Consider the following 23466-nt stretch of genomic DNA (forward strand, 5'->3'; position numbering starts at 1 on the left):
ACACTCCCCTGATGGTTAGAAACATGCGTCTAATTTCAAGTCTAAACTTTCTGATGGCCAGTTTATATCCATTAGTTCTTTTGTCCACTAAACTGTTACATACATTATAAATACATCTGCCATTTAGCACATTTCCTGGAACTAATTATTAGATATATGTAACCAGTGACTACCAGACCAAGAGAAGTAATGTAATCTCTCTAAATAACTGTGAACTCATATACACTCACTGCTTATGTGGTACCTGGTTATGTAATGATGTAAATTGAATATCTGGGCTCTCTCAAAAGATGCTTGCCTAATGACTGTCAGTGTTCTGCTCAGCTGTGAAAGTGCAGGCAACAAGTATTTCTCTGTGAATCAACTGAATCAGACATACAGGAATAACAAGTCCAACTAAATTGTTCCTATTTTTATATGAGAATTTGTACTATTTTTGTCAAGTGTCGATTTCCTATTGGAAATTCCATTCATTACTACCATTAATAATATTTATTATGTGTTAAGCATTGACCACATGCTTGGTTCTGTGCAAGTCACAAATAAAGACATGACCCCTGAATAAAGGAGCTTGCAGCATCTTGATTTGCTAACTCAGTGCACCACATTTTTGAAAGCTTTTTACTCCTGCAAAATGTTTGCACAAATAATTTTAAAATGTATTTACTGATTAAATATTAGCAGAAGTCTGTTATAAATACTGACTTCTTTGACTTTTTTCATAGTAAACATTTTAAGCAGTGTATGCCTTCTTCCATGCTACTTTTTGAGCCCCTATGACTAATATACTTCAAGCTCCCTACATCTCCATTTGAAGAAACTGCTAGAACCAAACCCCTTGAAGTGTTTCAGTGCCAGTGGCAACACCCTATTGAGTGAAAATTCAGGCTACCTGTTCTGTTAGGGTCTGATCCTGGAAGGTACCTGTGGGAGTCGAAGGTGTCCAGCACCTTGCAGGAATCACAAATTTTAAAGCCAGAAGGAACCACTGTGATGATCTAATCTGACCTCCTGCATAACAAAGGCCAAATAACTTCACCTTGTAATTTCTGTATTAACCCTATAAGCACTAGTTGAACTACAGCCTATCTTTCAGAAGCACACTCAATCTTGTTTTAAAGACTGCAAGTGGTGGAGAGACTACCTCATCACTTTGTCGCTCACTTGGACATATGAGGTCTGATTTTCTGAACACCAGCAGATGCCAGCGATTTTAATTCAAGTTGCAGGTGCTCAGCACCCTTGGAAATCAGGTCTGTAGCACCCATCTTGTGAGGCAAATGAGGCCCTCAAGCAAAGCACAGAATGGTTTCAACTCCCCTTCTGTGCGTGTTGAAAGCACTCAGCTTCTCTCAGCATTGGTCTCTCTGACGATAAACTATACGGGGCAGGAAAATGTTATCTGTTTGTCAATAACCTATAACACTGAACAATGCTGTGTGTATTCACAGCACTATGCATGATTAATAAATAATCATCATGATAATTAAGGTATTAATAATAAACCCCAGAGGAGCGTGTGAGACCTTTTTAAAGCATGAAGTAAAGTCTTCTTTATTATTTTAAAACTTCTTGCCTTACCACATTTCTTATTCATAAGTCAATAGAACATTTCCTGCAGTGGAACAGTAAGGTCATTTTAAAAACTGGGTTTTATTTTGGAATTTTAGATTTCCACTCAGAAAAAAAAGTAAATGATTTGAGAATAAAGTCAAATAGCAAAGAAAATATTACCTATTCTGTCTAATCTGTCGATGGCCACCGTTTCAAAGGCCCTTCTCATCATGGGGTACTCCTCCAGAACCTCATTGAAATTGTCCACGGAGAGGGAATAGAGACGGCAATATGTGTCGGCTCTTACGCTGGCAGTGCGGCGGCCCTTAGTCAAAAGGCAAATCTCTGGGGAAAGGAAAAAAAATGCACAAACACACACACAGAGGAAATGAAAAGGTCAGTGAACCATGTTAAACTTGGCAGCTAGAAAGTGATTTGGTGTTAAAAAATAATAATTCAGTACACAGCACCAATTTCTCTGCTGCCGCTTATAAAGGTTCCAGGGGCAATTCTGAAGGAGTCTGGTTCTCTTCAATAAACTGAAGGAAATTGATTTGGTTTCAAGGCAATTGTTACTGCTTATTTTTTCTAAATATATACATAACAATTGATCAAACTTTTAAACGATTGTTGTTAAAATGCCTGAAATAATCTATCCAGTTTTAAACTTAACCTGCTGATCTGACTCACCCAAGTAGTTCCATTGATTTCAATAGGAATATTTAGGTGAGTGGATCAATATTCCACCAAGTTTGCTAACACCATGTAATATTTATAATAAAAATAATATTAAAATGTAAGAATGGTTACAAGAGATACAGCTTTCTAATATTAACATGGGGAAACATTTTGGATATTAATTAACATTTTACTACTTTCACTGTTGAGGCTATATAGTAATTCTAAAGCATCTGTGATACTAGATTCATACTAGATAACAAGAGCGTCTGTATTGCAACTGGCTTCACATAGGTAGACCCCTGAATCCATGTGCATGCAGTTGTTGGATAAGAGCTAAAGTTACCAGCAGACACCATACCTGTGCAAGAACATATCAGGATCATCCTGTGGAATGAAAGACAGACACAGGCCCAGCTCAGGCAAGACTCCCCATAGAAATCACCAAAAGTGACCAGTACACACATGGGTATACTCCTCACATATTTTAATGCTTTACTCCTCACATAATGCTTACTCCTCACATATTTTAATGCTTTAAATTGACACTATTTATTGTTTATTTATTAAATATTGTTAATTTGTAATTTGCTAATATGCGCACCCATCATTTGCTTGCTCCAATCTTTCCCCACTTCTCAATGAAGATGATTTAGTGAGGTTTTGTATTACAGTGCTAATCAGGAATATTTCAACAAAGCATTTTTTGCCAGAAAGTTCTGATTGGTCTAAACCAAAAGTGTTTGTGGGAAAGGCTCAGTGCTGACAAATTTCCTGCTTCATAAATTTTTTTAAACAAAAAGCTTTCCTTTTTGGGTCAAAATGACTTTTTGTTTCAAAATTCAAGTTAATTTATAGTAAAGAAATGTAAAATAAAAAGGTTGAAAGTGAAACAAAACCTTTTCAAATTATCAAAATGAAACATTTCAGTTGAGCATTCTGACTTTTTTTATTTTTGGGAGATTTTTGTTTCACAAAAATTTAAGATTTTTACTGTGTCCCAATTCAGAGCAAGAAAAAATGTTGAAATCTCAAAAAACCTCATATTATGGGAAAACTGTTTCCTGCCCCACTCTAGTATCATAACAAATGCTAATCACAAATAAATGAACAAAGCACATTGGGATAATTTGCAAAATTAAGAAATCCACAATGGATCATTCGGTCATTACTGCAAATTTGTAAAGTTTTATTATATTTTATATAAAAATAAATCTTCATTTTCTCTTTTTCATGTTCATAGTAAAATATGTTTTCTAGAAATCTAGATCTGAAGAATCTTGGTGGCAGCTGACCTTGTGCTTTTTGCATATGTGTGTATGTCATGCATTATCATCTATATTTCCGGAAAAAGAATATATAAAAACTTTTTTTTCCTTGGATATAATAAAAACAATACTTAGCCCATATAGCACTTTTCATCTTTAGATCGCAAAATATTTTACATGGGAGGTCGATATCACTATCCCCATTTTACAGATGGGGAAAATGAGGCACAGAGAGGCAGTCTTGACCAAGGTCACTCAGTAGACAAGTGGAAGGGCCAGGCATTGAACCCAGATCTCTTGAGTCCTAATTCAGAAGGGAGCCTTATGATCATCTAGTCTGACCTCTTGCATATATAGACCTTAGAATTTTAGCACTTTATTCCTATATCATGTCCATAATTTCTGGTATGTCATAGAATCATAGAAGATTAGGGTTGGAAATAACTTCAGGAGATCATCTACTCCAACCCCCTGCTCAAAGCAGGACCAACCCCAACTAAATCATCCCAGCCAGGGCTCTGTCAAGCCGGGCCTTAAAAACTTCTAAGGATGGAGATTCCACCACCTCTCTAGGTAACCCATTCCAGTGCTTCATCACCCTCCCAGTGAAAAAGCTTTTTCTAATGTTCAATCTAGATCTTCCCCAATGCAACTTGAGACCACTGCTCCTTGTTCTGTCATCTGCCATCACTGAGAACAGCCTAGCTCCATCTTCTTTGGAACACCCCTTCAGGTAGTTGAAGGCTGCTGTCATAGTCCCCCCTCACTCTTCTCTTCTGTAGACTAAATAAGCCCAGTTCCCTCAACCTCTCCTCATAAGACATGTGCCCCTGCCCCCTAATCATTTTTGTTGCCCTCCACTGGACTCTCTCCAATTTGTCCACATCCTTTCTCTAGTGGGAGGGAGGGAGGGGCCTCAAAATTGGACACAATACTACAGATGTGGCCTTGCCAGCGCAAAATAGAGGCCATTTCCCTCAATCTGCTGGCAGTACTCCTATTAATGCAGCCCAATATGCCTTTTAGCCTTCTTGGCAACAAGGGCCCACTGTTGACTCATATCTAACTTCTTGTCCACTGTAACCCCAGGGTCTTTCTCTGCAGAACTTCTACTTAGCCAGTCGGTCCCCAGTCTGTATCAGTGAATGGGATTCTTCCATCCTAAGTGTAGACTCTGCACTTGTCCTCGTTGAACCTCATCAGATTTCTTTTGGCCCAATCCTCCAATTTGTCTCGGTCACTCTGTATTCTATCTCTACCCTTCGGTGTATTCACCACTCAACCCAGTTTAGTGTCATCTGCAAACTTGTTGAGGGTGCAATCCACCCCATCCTCCAGATCATTAATGAAGATGCTGAACAAAACTGGCACCTGGGGCACTGTACTTGATACCAGCTGTCAACTAAACATTGAGCCATTGAACACTACCCGTTGAGCCCACTGATCTAGCAAGCTTATTTCCACCTTTTAGTTCATTCGTCCATATGTCTTTAACTTGCTGGTAAGAATACTGTGTGAGACCGTATCAGAAGCTTTGCTAAAGTCAAGGTAATCATATCAACCGCTTTCCCCACATCCACAGAGCCAGTCATCTCATCATAGAAGGCAATCAGGTTGTTCAGGCATGATTTGCCCTCGGGGAATCCATGCTGACTGTTCCTGATCACCTTCCTCTCCTCCAAGTACTTCAAAATGGATTCCTTGAGGACCTGCTCCATGATTTTTCCAGGGACTGAGGTGAGGCTGACTGGTCTGTAGTTCCCCAGATCCTCCTTCTTTCCTTTCTTAAAGATGGGCACTATATTTGCCCCCCCCCCCCTTTTTTTTTTTTTTTTGCTTTTATCTTTAAAAAAGAATTTCAATTCTGACAAACTCTTGAAGTGGCAGATAATAATAGAATCAGTGGGTTAGGTAAGGATTAAGAAAGGCTTTGGAATACCAAGGAATACCAGGGTGTAGCAGAAAGACCCACTAAGAAAATATCAGAGAGGACTCCATATTTTCAACTGAAGCTGGATATTTCATTCCAAAACGGAAACTACATCTTTATTCTGAAAGTAATGTGTACGTCTCTGAAGTTGTAATGGGCATTTCTAGCAACATTTCCTGATAGGTTCAAATTTATATTGTGATTATGAATACACTATGATGCTCAGGGATAAGGATTTCATTTCACTACACATCATCAAGTAACAGTTGCAACCTGGCCATGATAATTTTATAACTGATTTTTATTTTTGCATGTTCTATGTTTGAATAAGTTTTATTTGTCAACAACTATTAACCCAAAACAAGCTCTTGGACATAACGAAAAAGATAAGATATAAAATCTCATTTTACTTGGACTTATCAAACACTGGGCTGCTTTTGAAATTACCTGCATTATTTCACAGAAATAGACCAATATATTTTATGACAAGAACACAGAAATGAAAACAATGTCATATTTTAAATGAATGTCACTGGTGTCAAATGTGATAGCAAATGTGCATCCTGTCCAGTGACCACTAGTCAAGATGCTTCTTGATATTGAACTGGTTTAAACAGGCTATCAAATGTAAACAATAGTGGAAAAAATATCTGTAAATAGTGCAAAGAAGCAAGGGTCCCCCTTTAATATAAAAGGTAAAAGTTGTGACCCATTTCACATTGATATTCTCAACTGTGGCTCACATGGTACATTGCCATCCTTTTGACACTGTGATAGTGTCAAACACTTTTATTTTTCCTCTTCAAGCTTAACTATTTCTTCAGCTCCAATTAATGATATTAGGTATTAGACTGCAATGAATCTGAAATTCGACTCTCATGTAGGTTTGTTTTAATTACACAATCTTTTTGGAGAATTGTTCCCTGTACTATTATAAAATAAGTGTTAATCACAGTTCTAATGTGAAATGGCTATTTGAAAGCAATAAACAATGCTACAGACATCAGTTTATTTTTATAGTCCATCTTTTACATAACTGTGATTAACTCAACAGTTTAATGAAATAGGAAAGTCATGATTTGTACTTCGCTATCATGGGACTGATTCACAGATGTAGGTTGACCAGATGTTCTGATTTTATAGGGACGGTCCTGATATTTGGGGCTTTTTCTTATATAGGCGCCTATTACCCCCCATCCCGTGTCCCGATTTTCGACACTTGCTATCTGGTCACCCCACATAGATGGCACCATACAACTCAAAAATATATGGAAACTGGATCAATTACAATGCACACATACCTTTTAAAAAGTCAAAGTAACATATATAGTAAAAAAAGTTTTAAGCTAAATATGTTTTGAGGATTAGGGGCATTCATTGTGACTATCTGTAATGATAAAACATTTGGGTAACAATCCAAGTAAGAGGCTAAATGAGTGATGTTCACCAGTTATCTTCCTACATGTCACTATATAAATAAATAGGTCAGTTTTCAGACTTCTACATAATATGAATTTCCAAAAAAGCATGAACAAACAAAAGTACATCTACTTATGCGTCATATAAAACTGAGTGAAAAATATGTGGAGTTACAAATCAAGGTTCACAAGCAGAATTTCCTGCAATAATGCATAAATGCAACATAATTTCTAGACAGGAACCTCTAGATGCCTGAATGACAACAAAATTTAATTTGGTAAAAATTAGAGATGATATAAAATGACTTGGCCCATATTAAATGAGTCCTTAGTAATTTGGATTAGCGCAAGGAAGACCTTTGCAAGGAGCAGAGAATAGGAAAATAATGAGAGTAGGGGGCAAACTGATTTACTAGCTAATTTACTAGCTAATTCCTAGGAATAGCTAGTACTAGCTAGCAGTGGCTAAAAGGGGAAGTTATTGACCTGTAATTGGAGGTTCTTTGAGATATGTGGCCCTTATCTGTATTCCACTATGGGTTACACATACGCACCATGTGCCCAGAGACAGAGAATTTGAAAGTAATGTCCGTTGGTCTGCGCATGCCACCTGGCTCACCTTGTCTTTCCATCAGAAGGGATAAAGGGCAAGGCAGACTGACCACCTTACCAGTTCCTTCTCTTTCACAAATCAGATAGAGCTGAAGCAGAAGGGAAGGAGGGTGGGTAGTAGAATACAAATAGGAACTACACATCTTGAAGAACCTCCAGTTACAAGTCAGTAATTTCCCCCTTCTTCTTCGAGTGATGGTGCCTATTGTATTCCACTGTGGGTGACTGACAAGCAGTATCTAAGCAGAAGGAGGGTGGGAGGATGTAGACGGTAGAGCTGAGTGGAGGACTGCAATCCCAAAGGAGGCATCAGCAGAGGAATCCTGCGCTGGGGCATAATGTCTCTCAAACGTGTGAACAAAGCCCCAAGCAGCTGCCTTACAGATGTCAAGGAGCGAAACATCCTGAAGTGATACCATAGCTGTAATCTGTGCTCTAGTGGAATGATCTCTTATCTCATTGGTGGTGGTGGGAGGTTCAACACCTGATAACAGAACAGAGTGCAGCCAGAGATCCATTTGGAGATTCTGTTTGTGTAGTTGGATAGTAATTCTTTCTGTATAGCAACAAATAGTCTTGGGGATTTCCTGACTGGTTCTGTTCTTTTCAGGTAAAGGGCCAAGGACCGTTGAACACTGAAGGAGTGGAGTCTGTTCCTCTGCGGAAGCATGCAGTTTTGGGAAGAACACAGGTAAGTTAATTGATTGGTTAAGGTGAAAATACCTTGGAGGTGAATTTGAGGTGTAGAGCAAGAAACCTTATTCTTATGGAATAGTGTAAGGAGAATCTGCCATCATTGCTCCATGCTCACTGACCATTCTAAGTAGGGTGATAACTACAAGGAAAGTGACCTTCATGGAAAGGAGAGACATGGAGCAAGAAGCTAAAGGTTCAAAGGGGGGACCTTGTGAGTACTGAGAGAATAAGGTTTAAGTATCACTGGGGAGTAGGCAAGAAGGTTCTGATTAGGCCTTTCCAAAATATATTGGTCAGTGGATGTGTGAAGACTGAGTAGCCCTGAGAAGGTGGATGGTATGCACTGATTGCTGCCTAGTGGACTCTTAAGGAGCTGATGGACAAGCCTGATGTCTTCAAAGAGATGATATAGTCCAAGATGAGAGCAATATTTGCAGTTTCTGGGAGAATGCCTCATTGACGTGCCCAAGAAGAAAAGCGCCTCCATTTAGCATGAATGTTCTAAGAACAATGCCCATCCAAATACCAAGCCCTGAGGTGGAATGGGTGCAGATGAGGGTGCTTGATCTTGCCGTTCCACTGGGTCAAGAGTTTAGGAAACATTGAGAGGATGATTGGTAGTTGGGCTGACATACGTAGGAGGTTGGGAAACCAAAACTGTCTTGGACAGAAGGGGGCAATCAGGATGACTTTGTCCTGACAGATTTTGTGTGGAACTTGTGGCAGGAGCAGTAGTGAAGGGAAGGTATATTTAAACTGGTCTGATGAAAGATGAAGTAGTGTGTCACCCTGGAAGTGGTGACCTAGGACTCAGATGGAGCAATCTGTAGTGCATTTCCTGTTTGCTTGAGAGGGGAACTGATCCCTATTTGGGGTTTCCCACAGAGTGAAAGCATTGTGCAATACCAGGTCATGGAACTCCCACTTGTGGTCGACTGTAAAATGTCTGCTGAGGGAGTCTGCAGCCACATTTTGCTTCCCCGGAAGGTAAGCTGCTGAAAGAATGTTTCAATTGCTGATGAACCAGTTCCACAGGCTGACCACTTCTGCAACAGGGAGCTGGATCTCACTCCTTCCTGCTTCTTGATGTAGAAGATATCACAATGTTGTCTGATATTACAAGGACATAGTGACTGTGGATGAATGGAAGGAAGGTCTCACATGCCTTCCAAACTGCTCAGAACTCCAGGATATTGATATGCATCCTGGACTCAAGATGTCCAGGTATCTTGTACTGCATGGCTGTTCATGTAGGCTCCCCAACCTAATAGGGATGATTTTGTAATAATGGTTCTGTCCAAAGAAGAAGGGCTAACAGGGACACCCAGGCATACCAGACAAGTATTTGTCCACCATAGCAGGAAGACACTACTTTGGCCATTACCATGAGATTCACAGACTGGAGATTTTCAGAGTATACCTACTGCAGCCACATTTGAAGGAAATGAAGGTGGAGCCTTGCAAACAGGGTGGTGTAGGTGCATGAAGTCATATGACCTAAGAGACAGACATGTCTTGACCAGTACTCGAGGGTTGTTTTTGATCTGAGATCTGAGTTCATGGTCTGGAGCCTGTCCTGGGTCAGGTACGATCTTGTGGTGATAGAATCTAAGGTGGTCCCAATGAAATCCAGAGAGTGTGTGGGGGTGAGAACAGATTTTTCTGTGTTTACACTGATTCCCAGCAAGAAAAGGAGGTGAGGCATCATAGAAGTTGACATGCAGGCTTCCTGGCAGAACTTGGTGACAAGGAGCTAGTCATTGAGATAGGGGAAGACAATGAGACCACAACGTCCAATGTGAGATGCTACTACCAAAAATATCTTGGTATAGATTCTGGGAGAGGTCGCTATTCAGAAAGGGAGCACTCTGTGCTGAAAATGGTCAGAGTCCACCATAATCTGGAAGCATCTGTAAGTGGGGTGAATGTCTATGTGAAAGTAGGCATCTTCATGTTGAGAGCCATAAACCACACACCCTCTTCTAAAGGTGGGATATATAGATGCCAATGTGACTATGAAAAATCTGAGTTTGCAAATGAAGCAGTTGAGATGGCAGAGGTCACGGATGGTATCCTTTTTGTGTACCAGGAAGTAAGTCGACTAAAACCCACTCTCTCGGTATTGAAGAAGGACGTATTCTATAGCTCATTGCTGCAATAGGGAGTTCACCTCTTGCTTGATGATACCATTGTGAGAGCAGTCCCCAAAAGGGAGTGGGAAGAGGAGTTTTGGAGGAGATAGGGATGCAAACTCTATCGTATAGCCAGAGTGGATGGTGTTCAGCACCCACATGTCCATTCCAGGTATTGAAAAGAATGCTAGACAACCCCCAAATGATGTGTGAGGGTCAGGAGGAGTTGGGCTTAGTGTTTTGTGGCTCTCAAGCTCCTGTCAACATAACATTAAGCCAGGGGCTGAGATTGAAATGCAGAGCCTGCTCAGAGGGTGTGGGGAAGCGGGTCTTTTGAACACTGTCTGTTGCGTGATAATTCATAGGATTTCTGATAGAAGAACTGCTGAGCTATATGTCTTGGTCTGAATGATGTGTGGTGAAGGGGCAGTGGTGTATATTTCCAATGAGCTGAGGATAGTCCTAGAGTCCTTCGGGGTCTGGAGAGACTCGTCTATTCTTTGGGTGATGTAGCGACCGGCCGGCTTCACCCTAGTGCAGTGTTTCTCTATTGGTGTTCTGCGGAACCCTGGGGTTCCGCGGGAACACTGTTAGAGTTCGGTGAGCAGCTGTTCTCTGCGCCGCCGATCAGCTGTTCTCCGCACCACCGAAAAAGGGAAGATGTCTCGGATTTTCCGGCGGAGGGTATCCAGTGTAAGTGTAATTTAAGTGAGAAATGCTGACCTTTGCTTATTTTGACATTTGAAGACTGCTAAGAGTTTGGGGGGTTCCGCAATTATTTATGGAGTTCAAAAGGGTTCCATGGCCAAATTTAATTGAGAAACATTGCCCTAGTGGGTCTCGCGCTTTCGCCTCTCATGGTGGGCCAGAGCATCACCAGCTTCCCCGTCTCCCCAGGGAGGGGGGTAAGGACCCGGGCCCGCCGCTCCTCCAGGTCCCAACCCAGGGGCCCTATGAGCAGCCGCTATGCGCTGCTGGCACTGTGCTCGCAGCTGCAGTCTTTTTCCCTGGGCTACTTTTCCCGCCTTGGTCCTTCTGTCCTCTCAGGCCCTGCTTCCTTGCTGCCCAGACTGGGCTTCCTTACCCAGGCCCTTGTGCCTGTGGGAGAAGCTCAGCCCTGCCAGTGGCCGGTTTTCCCCCTTCTGGGCCCAGTACCTCTCTCAGGACTCCTCCGCTCTTCCACACAACACTGTACTCCTGTCTGTTCGTTCACTTAGCATAGCACATCACACCTACTCCTCCAGCTTGTGCCCTGTCTGTCTGGAGCAGAGGGTTTTTATGAAGCAACTGGCTGGTCCTTAATTGGCCTCAGCTGCTCCTAATTTCCCCCTAATGACTCTTAGCTAGTCTGCAGGGAACAGAGCCCTGAGCATTCTGGGGCTTATATACCTCCCTTCAAACACTCTCCTACTGCTTTCTGCCCTCACTATATCACAGTGAAGAGCTGTGATTCACTGAAGGGGAGGTCCTCAATGGTAATCTGGACCTCCCTAGACCTTCCTAGGCCTGACGCATGGAGCCATGAATCCCTGAGCATGACGGTGGCAGTAGCCAGAGCTCTGAGTAGCCAGAGGAGGTATCAGCAGCAGATTGGAAAGGGGTCTTGGATATCAGTTTGCCTTCATTTATCACAGCTGGGATGAAAGCTGTACCCTGATGCAGAAGGCTGGCAGTAAACTCTGCAAACTTGGCATAGTTCAGCAAATCATATTTAGCCATTAGTGCTGGTAATTGGTTATCCTGACCTGCAGTGTAGGTGATGAAAAGTGTAGGTGATGATGTAGGTGATCTCCCCAACAGATCCAGGCATTTGCCCTCTTTACTGGTAGGAGTAGACAGGCATGTTGCTGCCTAGCCCTTTCAGAAGTGGCCTGGATCACCAGTTAGCTGCGAGCAGGGTGAGAAAACTAAAATTCTGCTCATTTGGCTAGCACATAGTGATGCTTGTCCATCCTTTGCAGTTGGGAAAGCAGGTGGCAGGGGTATGCCAAAGTGTCTTAACTGGCTCAGTACGGATTTATTAATGGAGAGATCTATTCTGTTGGATCTAGATGAGTGGAGCATGTCTAAGAGTTTGTGCAGGGAGTCCTGGACTTCTTCAAGAGGAATCTGAAGTTCTCCAGCAACTCTGCAAAAAAAGATCCTGAAAATGTCTGAAGTCACTGGGGGGGACAAGGAGACAAAGGAGTCACTGCTTTTTCTGAAGGTGAAGAGGGCAGTCTTACTGATTCTAGCAGAATTCCCAGATCTGGTGTTTAAAGTTCCTCCTCCTCCTTTGTAGGATCGGGGGCAGATCTGAGCATCCCTTCAGAGGGGAGGCAAAGTGTGACTCCCTCGCAGATCAGATGAACTCTGAATGGGGATACTGGTCCCCAATATGACCAGTAGAAGGGGTCAATAGGTGACCATGGGGGCCCCCATGGCATAGGATACCAACGGTTCCAAGTTAGTGGAGATGAAGGTTGGTCCCAAACCAATTCAGGTCTTTTGGATGGTAGAAAATATGTAGGATAGGGAAAAAGGTTCATCGGGTGGTTAGGAATCTCCCAATGAAGAGAAGGCTGATTCCAGTTCCAGTGGAGATACTGTTGGTGCCATTAGAGGGGACTTATATTCCGTGTATGGGATGGGCAACAAACTCCTTCCAGTCATCAACTCCATCTGTGGTGTTATTATCTCTCAGGACATAGAGGGGCCCGATGAAGGAGATGATTCTGGATCCAGGAGAGAAAATGTCCTGTGGAATGGCAATGGAATCAGATGTCCCTGGTGTGAAAGGGGTTCTAGTTGTTTAAGCTGCTGGAGCTAGAGAGGAAGACGGTGCCCGAAGTTGACTACAATCAAACTTCATCAGAGCCAATGGATCCTGGGGTTTGGGAGGTGCTGAGGATGATGGTATCAATGGATCACAGTCTGGTACCAATGTAGCATAATGCTTATAGGCTTTCTTGTCATACTTCTGGGACTTATGATGTATTAAGTCCTCACGGGTTGAGCTGATGGGCTTGTTTAGAGCTAAATCTGACTTATTTGAAGTGGATTTAGAGGAAGATTTAATCTCATGCTTATGAGACTGCTTCCTGGATTTCTGCCAACATCCTGCCAGGGGCTCTGTGGGGGTAGATTCTCCTGCACCAGAGCCAGACTTTGAAGAAGAAGGTGCACTCCTTACCAAATCAGACCAGCATACTGGGGAGCTCCCCAGCATGGGTCCATGAAGTATTTGCAGAGACAAAGTTCCTGCCCTTCTCGGGTATGGCTGGGAAATGATGGACAGATACTGCATTTCACAGTGATGTGGACTTCCCCAAGGTAGTACAGGCAGCGCTGATGGTCAATGATGACTGAAAAGTTACGTAGGCAGGAAGTGCAGAGTTTGAAGCCTGGACTCCTGGGCACATAGTCTGGTACCAGAATGGGATACAGGGCTGGGCGGATTCCCCTGAGAGACTAAATCTAAACATTAATAAATCTGTAAAACATTAAACTATAGACTGTAAAAACTATCTACAAAACTAAACCTAATTTTTATTTTGTAGGATGAAGCCAAAGCTAAGGACACAGGAGGTTCCCACCCAGACCATGCAGCATTGAGAAGGGACTGGAGAAGCGGTAGGTTTGCCCCAGCCTTTATCTCCTTAGACAAAGGCACGAGGGGAGCCAGGATGTATGCTCAGACCAATATACACTACTTTCAAATTCTCCGGCTCCGGGTGCATGGTGCTCATGTGCAATACACAGTGGAATACAATAAGGACCATCACTCAAAGAAGAATTTAGGACTTTGCAGAGGTACGCATCTAGGCTTTGACTCTGCACCACTGAAATCAATGGGATTTTTAGTATTGATTTTAGTGGGAAGAGGATCATGGCCATAGTTAATTGTATCAACATGCCACCTTTGATGCCAACATTTTTGCCAGTTGCTGCCCAATCCCCAACCTCCATCTCTTACAGAAAATTATTGTGAGGTTGGTGGCAATCCAACTCCATCATTTGTAGGAGCCATTGCTTAAAACCAGTGAATAAGAGTTAATGTTCCTTGGGAATGGGGAGGGAGATATACCAGATTCCCTAACAGGGCTTTTCTGTCCCCAACTGTATGATCCTATGAAAAAGAGTGGAACCATTCTCTTTGCAAGAAGCTGTAAAGCCAACTGGACACCGTGGCACTTATCCAGTTATTGTCACTTCATTTCCCATATAAATTACATTCAGAATGCAGTTACTCAACTTGCAGTGTCACATTAACATTTGATTAGAGGTTGAAAATAAATTCAAATTAGCAACATAACAGTTTGCAGTTGCCTTGAAGCAATAATTTGGTGACAAAGAGATGAATTATGCTGATACAGGAAACAGAAATGAGTCAAATGGCTGGTACTTTAGATCAGCAGTTCTCTCACAGACTACTGTACCCCTTTAAGGAGTCTGATTTGTCTTGCATGCCCTAAGTTTCACCCCACTTAAAAACTACTTCCTTACAAAATCAAGCATAAAAATGCAAATGTGTCACAGCACAGCATTACTGAAAAATTGCTTACTTTCTCATTTTGTCTGTATGAAATCTTAGTTGGTACAGACTTCGCTAGTGTTTTTTATGTAGCCTGTTTGTAAAACTAGGCAAATATGTAGATGAGTTGATGTACCTCCACGAAGACCTCTGCATACCCCAAGGTCTACGTGTACCCCTTGTTGAGAGTCACTGCTTTAGATGACAGTGAACTGACCCTGTTCATCATATCAAACATTGCCCTGGTTTAGGGATGGGCTAGCATAATAGTTGTTTTTTTTTAAAGAAATAAATAAATACACAATGATTTGGTATATAGCACCTATCAGAAATGTGTTCACTTATTTTGCTTGAAGTATGTGCCAAATATCAGAAATTGTAGAGGACTCCAGAGGCAGATTTTTGCTTTACAGAGGTAGTTTGGCGCAAAGATGAATAAGTAAACTGGCTGCTATTTATTCTAATGATGGCTCTGCATGTTAAAATAGAATAATGCTGGTTGGAAGATCCTACATGGATTTCCAAATCTGCTACATATTTGTGAGCTAAAGAACTTTAAATAACATCCTGTTTTGTCTTTTGTTGTCTGCTACAGAATCCAGATTGCAAGATATAACAAACAGTGTCCTTCCTTCCAGCTGAGGAAAGCTGACTACTGCTTCGATTTCTCAGCAGGGAGCTGGTGTTTCATCATGCAGTAGGCATATTATATTGTTGTCTAAATAGGCAAGCCTTTATTTAGGCCATATGGCAGCTTTCATCAGCTGAAGGAGGAAAGAGAATTACAGCAAACCAAATGTTTTGGACAGTCAATCTAATCTTTTCATATTTGATTAGGTGAAATGGGCAGGACATTAGTATGCTCCTGTTATTTCTTTTTTATATTCTAAATGCATCAATAAATAATTAAATTATTACCAGTGGGGCCTCAATACTTAATGCAGGGGTTTTCTGCTCCTTAACTTGGCAGATTATCTGCAAACCAAGGATTTTTTCCCCTTGTTAGTAAAAGACTGGATAAAGGAATCAGTCATCAACTTTCCTAATACACCGTTCTCCACAGAACTGGAAATACAATTTCACACTCCTGGATCCATTGTAAACTTTATCCACTATTATTCTTCTAGTTCAGAAGTCAGTGGGAATTAGATTTTCACTCAGCTATCTTCAGAACACAAAGGGTAGAGAAAATGTTTCATACGATCAGATTTGGTTTCTTGAATGTTGCACGTCAGTATTTTTTGCCTCTATTTTTTTTATAGTTCCCTGCAGACCCCGAGTAGGAGCTAACTTATATATAGGTGATTTATTACTGGGACATAAAGTGTAAAACCAGGAGAGATTCTGTACTTTGCTTTAGGTCTTTTTGTAATAGACTATGCACTATAGTATCCTCCATGAGTATCCAGATTAAAATCTGAATGTAACTGGGGCAGATTAAATGAGTACTGGTTTCCATTCTCTACGAAAGTGATTATATGCTGTGCTATGTTGCTGTTCAGATTTTTGATTCATGAAAAGTTGACAACAAAACGGAAATTGGTGTTGCAAAATGATCTTGACGTTCTATTGTGATAAATGAAAGCCATCCCTCCCAATTCACTGTTATAAGAATTAATAGAGGTGAAAGGACCATATGACACCTGACTAAATAAATTACTGTAGCATCAACAAAATTTAAAATGAAAACAAATCTCAAAGAGAAAATGTATTTTTTGCAGGAAAAAAAAAGAATTTAAAAAGAAAGGGAAAGGAATACAATACTGCCATCTTCCAAAACCAAGTTTCTTGTCAGGAAGGCTATCAGCACTAGAGCATGTGGATATGCCTATTGAGGACTTGTGCAACCTTTAGATTAACAGTGTTGCAGTTAATCATGGAAAGCCCGGAATGTGTAAAGTGTTTTGTATTATTATTATTATTATTATTATTATTAATAAAAGGGACCCTGGCTATTACCAATTATAATTAAAGATGCAAAATAATTTCCATCCTAGCCTCATTTTCATACATCTATAACTTTCTGAATAGTCTATCTAAATCTAATTTATATTTCACCATTTATGCTGCTTGTTTCTATTGTGTATTTTAGCCAACTTAAACAATGAAAACAGGCCAATCATTTTTAATTTTGTTTATGGTCTTTTTTCTAGTCAGTGGCACTTTCTGGTTCTCATGTCTGAGTCTCGCAGTGTGTTCATTGTCTGATTTCTGTTTGTTTTTTTAAGCTGAAAATGTTAAATTTAGGTGCTGAGAGTTAGGCAGTTAAATGTATAGTTAGTTATAGTTATATAAATTAGTTATAGTTATATACATTTTGTCTTTAGATTGTAAACTGCTCAGGACAATAACTTTGTTTCTGCATTTTGTAAAAGGCTGGGCACAAATATAAACACTATTAATAATAATATTAATTATTAAATATATATATTATAAAATATAAAAATACTATTAATAAATAATATTAATTACAAGTAACATTATTTTTATTGATATCAAACATCTCATGAAAACATTTCTGTTTGTATTCAAGTTTTCTTAAATTCTTCTTATGCACAGCCTGAGGGCTTCGCTCAACTAGGTTTAAACTGCTAAATTCAGATGTGGATCCTGAACACTCAAAGGTTTGTATCAGAGTTTTCTTTTGGCCCATTATAAAGATAGGGTTACTTGCAAAATTTGATTCTGAGCCCTCCCTTATCCCTAAATTGAAAAGGTGTTTTGATCAGAAGTCTTCATTTGTATCCACTACTAAAACTACTTTTAAATACCCACTTCTAGTATGATTTGTCCTGTTTGCACAGAAGTGAGGGCCATAATTTAGGCTGAAGTGCATTTGATGTTTGTATGCTATTGATTTTTAAGATTTGATCAAGTGTGGAAAAAAACCTTTAAAAAATCAACTGCATGTTTCTGACAATGGCCTGACCTCCATGTCCTCTTCCAATAGCAAAAAGAGGTTTCTTGAAAAATCACATCAAGTTGCTACTTCTGGTCACACATGTAACAGGTTCCATTAAAAAAAAAACCACAGCAAAATATAGTATGCAATATCACACATCATACAGTGACTAGGACAAGTCAGCCATGTCAGCACGATTGCTGTTTTAAACAAAAACAGGAAGTGCATTATTAGCAACTGTGGGCAGAAATCCAGCCCAGTGTAGCTCAGCTGAAAATTATATTATATGCATAACTTGATACGAGGACAAAGAATGTGATCAACCAAAGCACTTTAGCATGTGTTTCTCTTTAAGCATGCACATGACTTGAATGGATCTACTTATCTGTTTAAAGTTAAGCATGTGCTTAAGTGCTGGATTTGGGCATAAACTCTGAAAGCATTAATCTCAAATGCCTTAAAATTTATATAGTCGTTTTCCCTGGTGTAAAGTGGGCGTGAAATCCTAGCACATCACCCTACACAGGTGTAACTGATAAGAAGCAAAGCAGTGGATAACCAGGACCTTAAATGGCAATTTCTTTCTGTGTTTATTGGTATATTATACTAGGATTGCTTAAAAGTACCCCAGTAAAAATGTGTTATCTACAGTGCTACCAGAAAAACAGGAATGACAAAATATAATCCAAAGTGACTCAGCATATCCCATGATATTATTTTCCTCTGCCCTGAGCTAAAATATACTGACAGTTATGCTTCTGAAATGGGGAAGATCTTTATAAATAATAGGTAGGTCAAAGTAGTTTTACCTAATTGGCCTTCACCAAGCTGAAGTGAACAGAAGATACAATTTATTAGAAGTTCATTTATGGAAGGCTTATTATTAGAAAGAAAGTCAATAACTTAAAAAAAATAAAATATGAAAACCGCCACAGTGTGCCATGAGATACATGGACAACAGTACTACTGTAAATAACCAGGAGAAAGTAAGATGCCATAAAAATTGTATGTTACGGAACAGTCTACTTTAAGAAAATGAAAAAGTCTGCAGGACCAAAAATCTGCTTTATTTATACTGGTGCTACCCTGATTAAGTTGCCCAGCGGAGATGGTGGCATTTCTCTGACTTTGAATAAATTGCACAAAATATATTTTGTCTTCTATCATAAAGCTAAGAACTTGTTCGCTAGAGATTCAAACTATGAGCTAGCCCTTCATAGATCACATACAAACCAGGTATGCATTTCTCTCTGTTAGGCTCATGTCTGGTTCCTGCAAGATCTCAAAATAAAATCACAGCAAACTGAGATTTTGAGCAATTTATGAACCAATAAAAGGTAAAATTCACAATCTTAGCCATGTGGCTATTTGAGAGCCTAAGAAAGAGTCACAGCTGAACAGGTGTCTTAAGTAATTGGACAATATTTGAATCCCCTGGGTTCTAAAAGCATATTTGTAAAAAGGTTTTGACTGGAATGTGTTTCATTGGAACTGAATAAAGGAACACAGGTGGGGAATCAGATGGAGGGGACACCAGCTAGAGGCAGTTGGTTTGTGGACAAAAGGCCTAATCTTGCTTCAGCAGGAGTTTTGCCAGTGATTTCAATATGAGAAGGATTGGGACAATTGTGAGAAAGCAGCCATTTGTCCATGGACAAGAAAGCAAATAAAACATAAACAGAGCACTGAACTGGTTCCCAGCAGTATCTGTTCTAGTAGGTACTACTTAAAAGAGTTCATGACTAGAAAAGTGTGCTTGAGATCTCTTTCTCTCTCATTTTCCTAAACCAGAAACATAGATCCCAATTCAGCACATAATTTAAGCATATAGTTAAAGTTAGGCACAAGATTAAATGCTAGCCCTCTTCCCAGCATGGTACAAAAGCACACGCCTAACTTTATTCTTAAATAATGTGCAGGATCAGGGCTATATACCCAGATTCTTTCCAGTAATTATATATCATTCACCACAACCTCCAAATGTTTTTCAGAGTTACTGCTTCCCAGCATACAGTCCCCCATCTTGTAAGTATGGCCTATATTCTTAATTCCTAGGTGTATAAATTTACATTTAGTAGTATTGAAACACATATTTGTTTGCTTGTACTGAGTTTACCAAGCAATCCCAATTGACCTGAATCAGTGTTTTTTCCTCTTCGTTATTTACCGTTTCTCCAATTTTTGGGCCATCAGCAAACTTTATCAGTGATGATTTTAACATTTTCTTCTAAGTCATTGATAAAAATGTTAAATAACATAGGGCCAAGAACCATTCCCTGTGAGACTCCACTGGAAATGCCCACTTGATGACAATCCCCATTTATAATTACAATTAGCCAGTTTTTAATCCATTTAATGTGTTAATTTTATATCATTCCAGTTTTTTTAATCAAAATATTGAGTACCAACTCAAAGACTTTCCGAAGTCTAAATATGTTGACAGTGCTATTACCTTTCTTAACCAGACTTGTAATTGAATCAAAAATGATATCAAGTTAATTTGACAAGATCTATTTTCCATAAACCCATATTGATTTGCGTTAATTACATCACCCTCCTTTAATTCTTTATTAATCGAGTCATCGTCAGGCTGACAGGCTTGTAATTATCTGGGTTATTACTTGGGTCATCCCATTTACCCTTTTTAAAAATTGATACAATATATACTGGACATCTGTTGGGAAAATAACACAGCAGGGTACAGATTATCTAACAAGTTCTTGGAATATATTGCAGACAATTATTTATTTATTTTAGAAGGTGAAGAAAGCTACTAGGGGAGAGGCTGTTCTAGATTTGATTTTGACAAATTGGGAGGAACTGGTTGAGAATTTGAAATTGGAAGGCAGCTTGGGTGAAAGTGATCATGAAATGATAGAGTTCATGACTCTAAGGAATGGTAGGAGGGAAAATAGCACAATAAAGGTAATGGATTTCAAGAAGGTAGACTTTAGCAAACTCAAGGAGTTGGTAGATAAGACTCCATGGAAAGCAAGTCTATTGGGAAAAAGACTTCAAAAGAGTTGGCAATTTTTCAAGGAGATATTATTAAGGGCACAAGAGCAAACTATCCCACTGTATCAGAAAGATAGTGAGTAAGGCAAGAGACCACCCTGGTTTAATCAGGAGCTCTTCAATGATCTGAAACTCAAAAAAAGAGTCCTACAAAAAGTGGAAACTAGGTCAAATTACAAAGGATGAATATAAACAAACAACACAATCATGTAGGGATAAAATCAGAAAGGCCAGGGCACAAAATTAGATTAAAGTAGCTAGAGACATAAAGGTAACAAAGAAATATTCTACAAATACTTTAGAAGCAAGAAGATGACCAAGGACAGGGTAGGCCTGTTACTCAATGAGAGGGGAAAAACAATAAAAGAAAATGTGGAAATGTCAGAAGTGCTAAACGACTTTTTTGTTTCAGTTTTCACCAAAAAGTTTATTAGCGATTGGACGTTTAACATAGTGAATATCAGTGAAAATGGGATATGATTTGAGACTAAAAGAGGAAAAGAACAAGTTAAAAATTACTTAGACACATTATATGATGAAATACATACTGGAATACTTAAGGAATTGATTGAAGAGATATCTGAGCCATCAGTAATTATTTTCTAAAATTCATGAAAAACAGGAAAGATTCCAGATGACTGGAAAGGGGCAAATATAGTGCCTATCTATAAAAAGGGGAATAAAGGCAACCCAGGGAATTACAGACCAGTAAACTTAACTTCAGTACCTGAAAAGACAATGGACCAAATAATTAAGCAATCAATTTGTAAATACCTAGAAGATAATAAGGTGATAAGTAACAGTCAGCATAGATTTGTCAAGAACAAATCATGTCAAACCAACCTAATAGCTTTCTTTGACAGAGTAACACGCCTTGTGGATGGGGAAAAGTGGTAGATGTGGCATATCTTGACTTTAGTGAGGCTTTTGATACGGTCTCACATGACCTTCTCATAAAGAAACTAGGGGAATATAGCCTATAGCTACTATAAGGTGGGTGATAACTGTTTGAAAAACCATTCCCAGAGAGTCGTTATGAGTGGTCCACAGTCAAATTGGAAGGCATATCAAGTGGGGTCTCCCAGGGATCAGTCCTGGATCCAGTTCTGTTCAATATATTCATCAATGATATAGATAATGGCATACAGAATATACTTATAAAGTTGGTGGACCATATCAAGCTGGAGGGCAGGGGCAGGATTTGAAAGTCATTTGGATGATAGGATTAAAATTGAAAATGATCTGGACAAATTGGAGAAATGGTATGAAGTAAATAGGATGAAATTCAATAAGGACAAATGCAAAGTACTCCGCTTAGAAAGAAAAAATCAATTGCATGTATACAAAATAGGAAATAACTGCCTAGGAAGGAGTTCTGCGGAAAGGGATCTGGGGGTCATAGTGGATCAGAAGCTAAATATGAGTCAACAGTGTAACATTGTTGCAAAAAAAGCAAACATAATTCTAGGATGTATTAGTAGGAGTGATGTAAGCAAGGCACGAGAAGTAATTCTTCCTTCTCTACTCCGGACTGATACAGCCTCATCTGGAGTATTGTGTCCAGTTCTGGGCACCACATTTCAAGAAAGATGTTAACAAATTGAAGAAAGTCCAGGGGAGAGCAACAAAAATGATTAAAGGTCTAGAAAACTTGACATATGAGGAAAGATTGATTGGGTTTGTTTAGTAGAAAAGACTCAGGAGGGGACCTGATAACAGTTTTCAAGTACACAAAAGATAGTTACATGGAGGGGGGAGAACAATTATTCTGGTTAACCTCTGAGGATAAGACAAGAAGAAACGGACTTAAATTGCACAAAGGGTGTTTTAGATTGGATATCAGGAAAAAATTCCTAACTGTCAGGACAGTCAAGTACTGGAATAAATTGCCTAGGGAGGTTGTGGAATTTCTGTCACTGGAGGTTTTTAAGAGCAGGGTGAAGGCCCTATTTTTTGTCTTGCCTCCAAGTCTGTAGGATAAGCACATGATTCCATTATTTAAATAATGTTGCAAGCACTGGTACAAATCACCTGGAAAGGGCTACTGTAGAATGACAAAGCCTGCTGGCCAGGACAGTTTCAAGTTTCCGTATATTTCTGTAATATGAAATTGGTTAAAGAACTACACATCCCAGTTCAAACAAGAATTCAAATAAGCTATGTTCACAGTTCTGAGCTTTTCATTTCTGTACAACATCTAAATGTCACTTGTTAAGCTTTAAATGCAACTAAGTATTTCTGGAAGGCTTTTGACATAATTTTTTAACGTTTCATAGCATACAGCTAAAATTAATACAAAACTAACTCGCAAAGAGCCAGATCTGCAACTCCAGTTAAAGCTAATGATAACTCCAGTGCTCAAAACTTCTGAAAATCAGGCCTATTGCTACTCTTATAGCAAATTCCTATTCTATTGCACTAGAATATCTTACAATTACAGCTGCAATATTTTCATGCTGGTCAGATATTATATATAAAAAGGTATATCCTCATCCACATGTCACATATTTCATATACCTTCAATAAACAGAATCTTGCTCTTCACTAGGACTACCAGTTGAATTAAATTGGACCAAAATTATGTTTAGTTTTTATGAATTTACATCACACATAGAGCTGTCTGGTCCAATTAGAGATGCCAGTCTATGACAGCACATACTGGAATGCTAGTCATTGTTGCATGTTAAAAATTAGTGAAAGAGCACTAATGCCAGTCTGAAAGCTCCAGAGAGGATATCAGAAAAAACC

At 39.6% G+C, this 23466-nt stretch overlaps 1 protein-coding gene across 1 annotated transcript in view; it reads right to left on the minus strand.

Annotated features, from left to right (window-relative positions):
• Window positions 1-23466, minus strand: part of HCN1 (hyperpolarization activated cyclic nucleotide gated potassium channel 1) — a 276543-nt gene that overhangs the window by 4696 nt on the left and 248381 nt on the right. The window contains exon 7 of the mRNA XM_067545675.1: window positions 1735-1899. Coding sequence (XP_067401776.1) covers window positions 1735-1899 — 165 coding nt within the window. The remainder of the gene's footprint in view (window positions 1-1734; window positions 1900-23466) is intronic.

The sequence above is a fragment of the Emydura macquarii genome, unplaced genomic scaffold, assembly GCF_026122565.2.
Source record: "Emydura macquarii macquarii isolate MOO-44397 ecotype Brisbane River unplaced genomic scaffold, CSIRO-AGI_Emac_v2 contig_1045, whole genome shotgun sequence".
NCBI classification, from domain to species: Eukaryota; Metazoa; Chordata; order Testudines; family Chelidae; genus Emydura; species Emydura macquarii.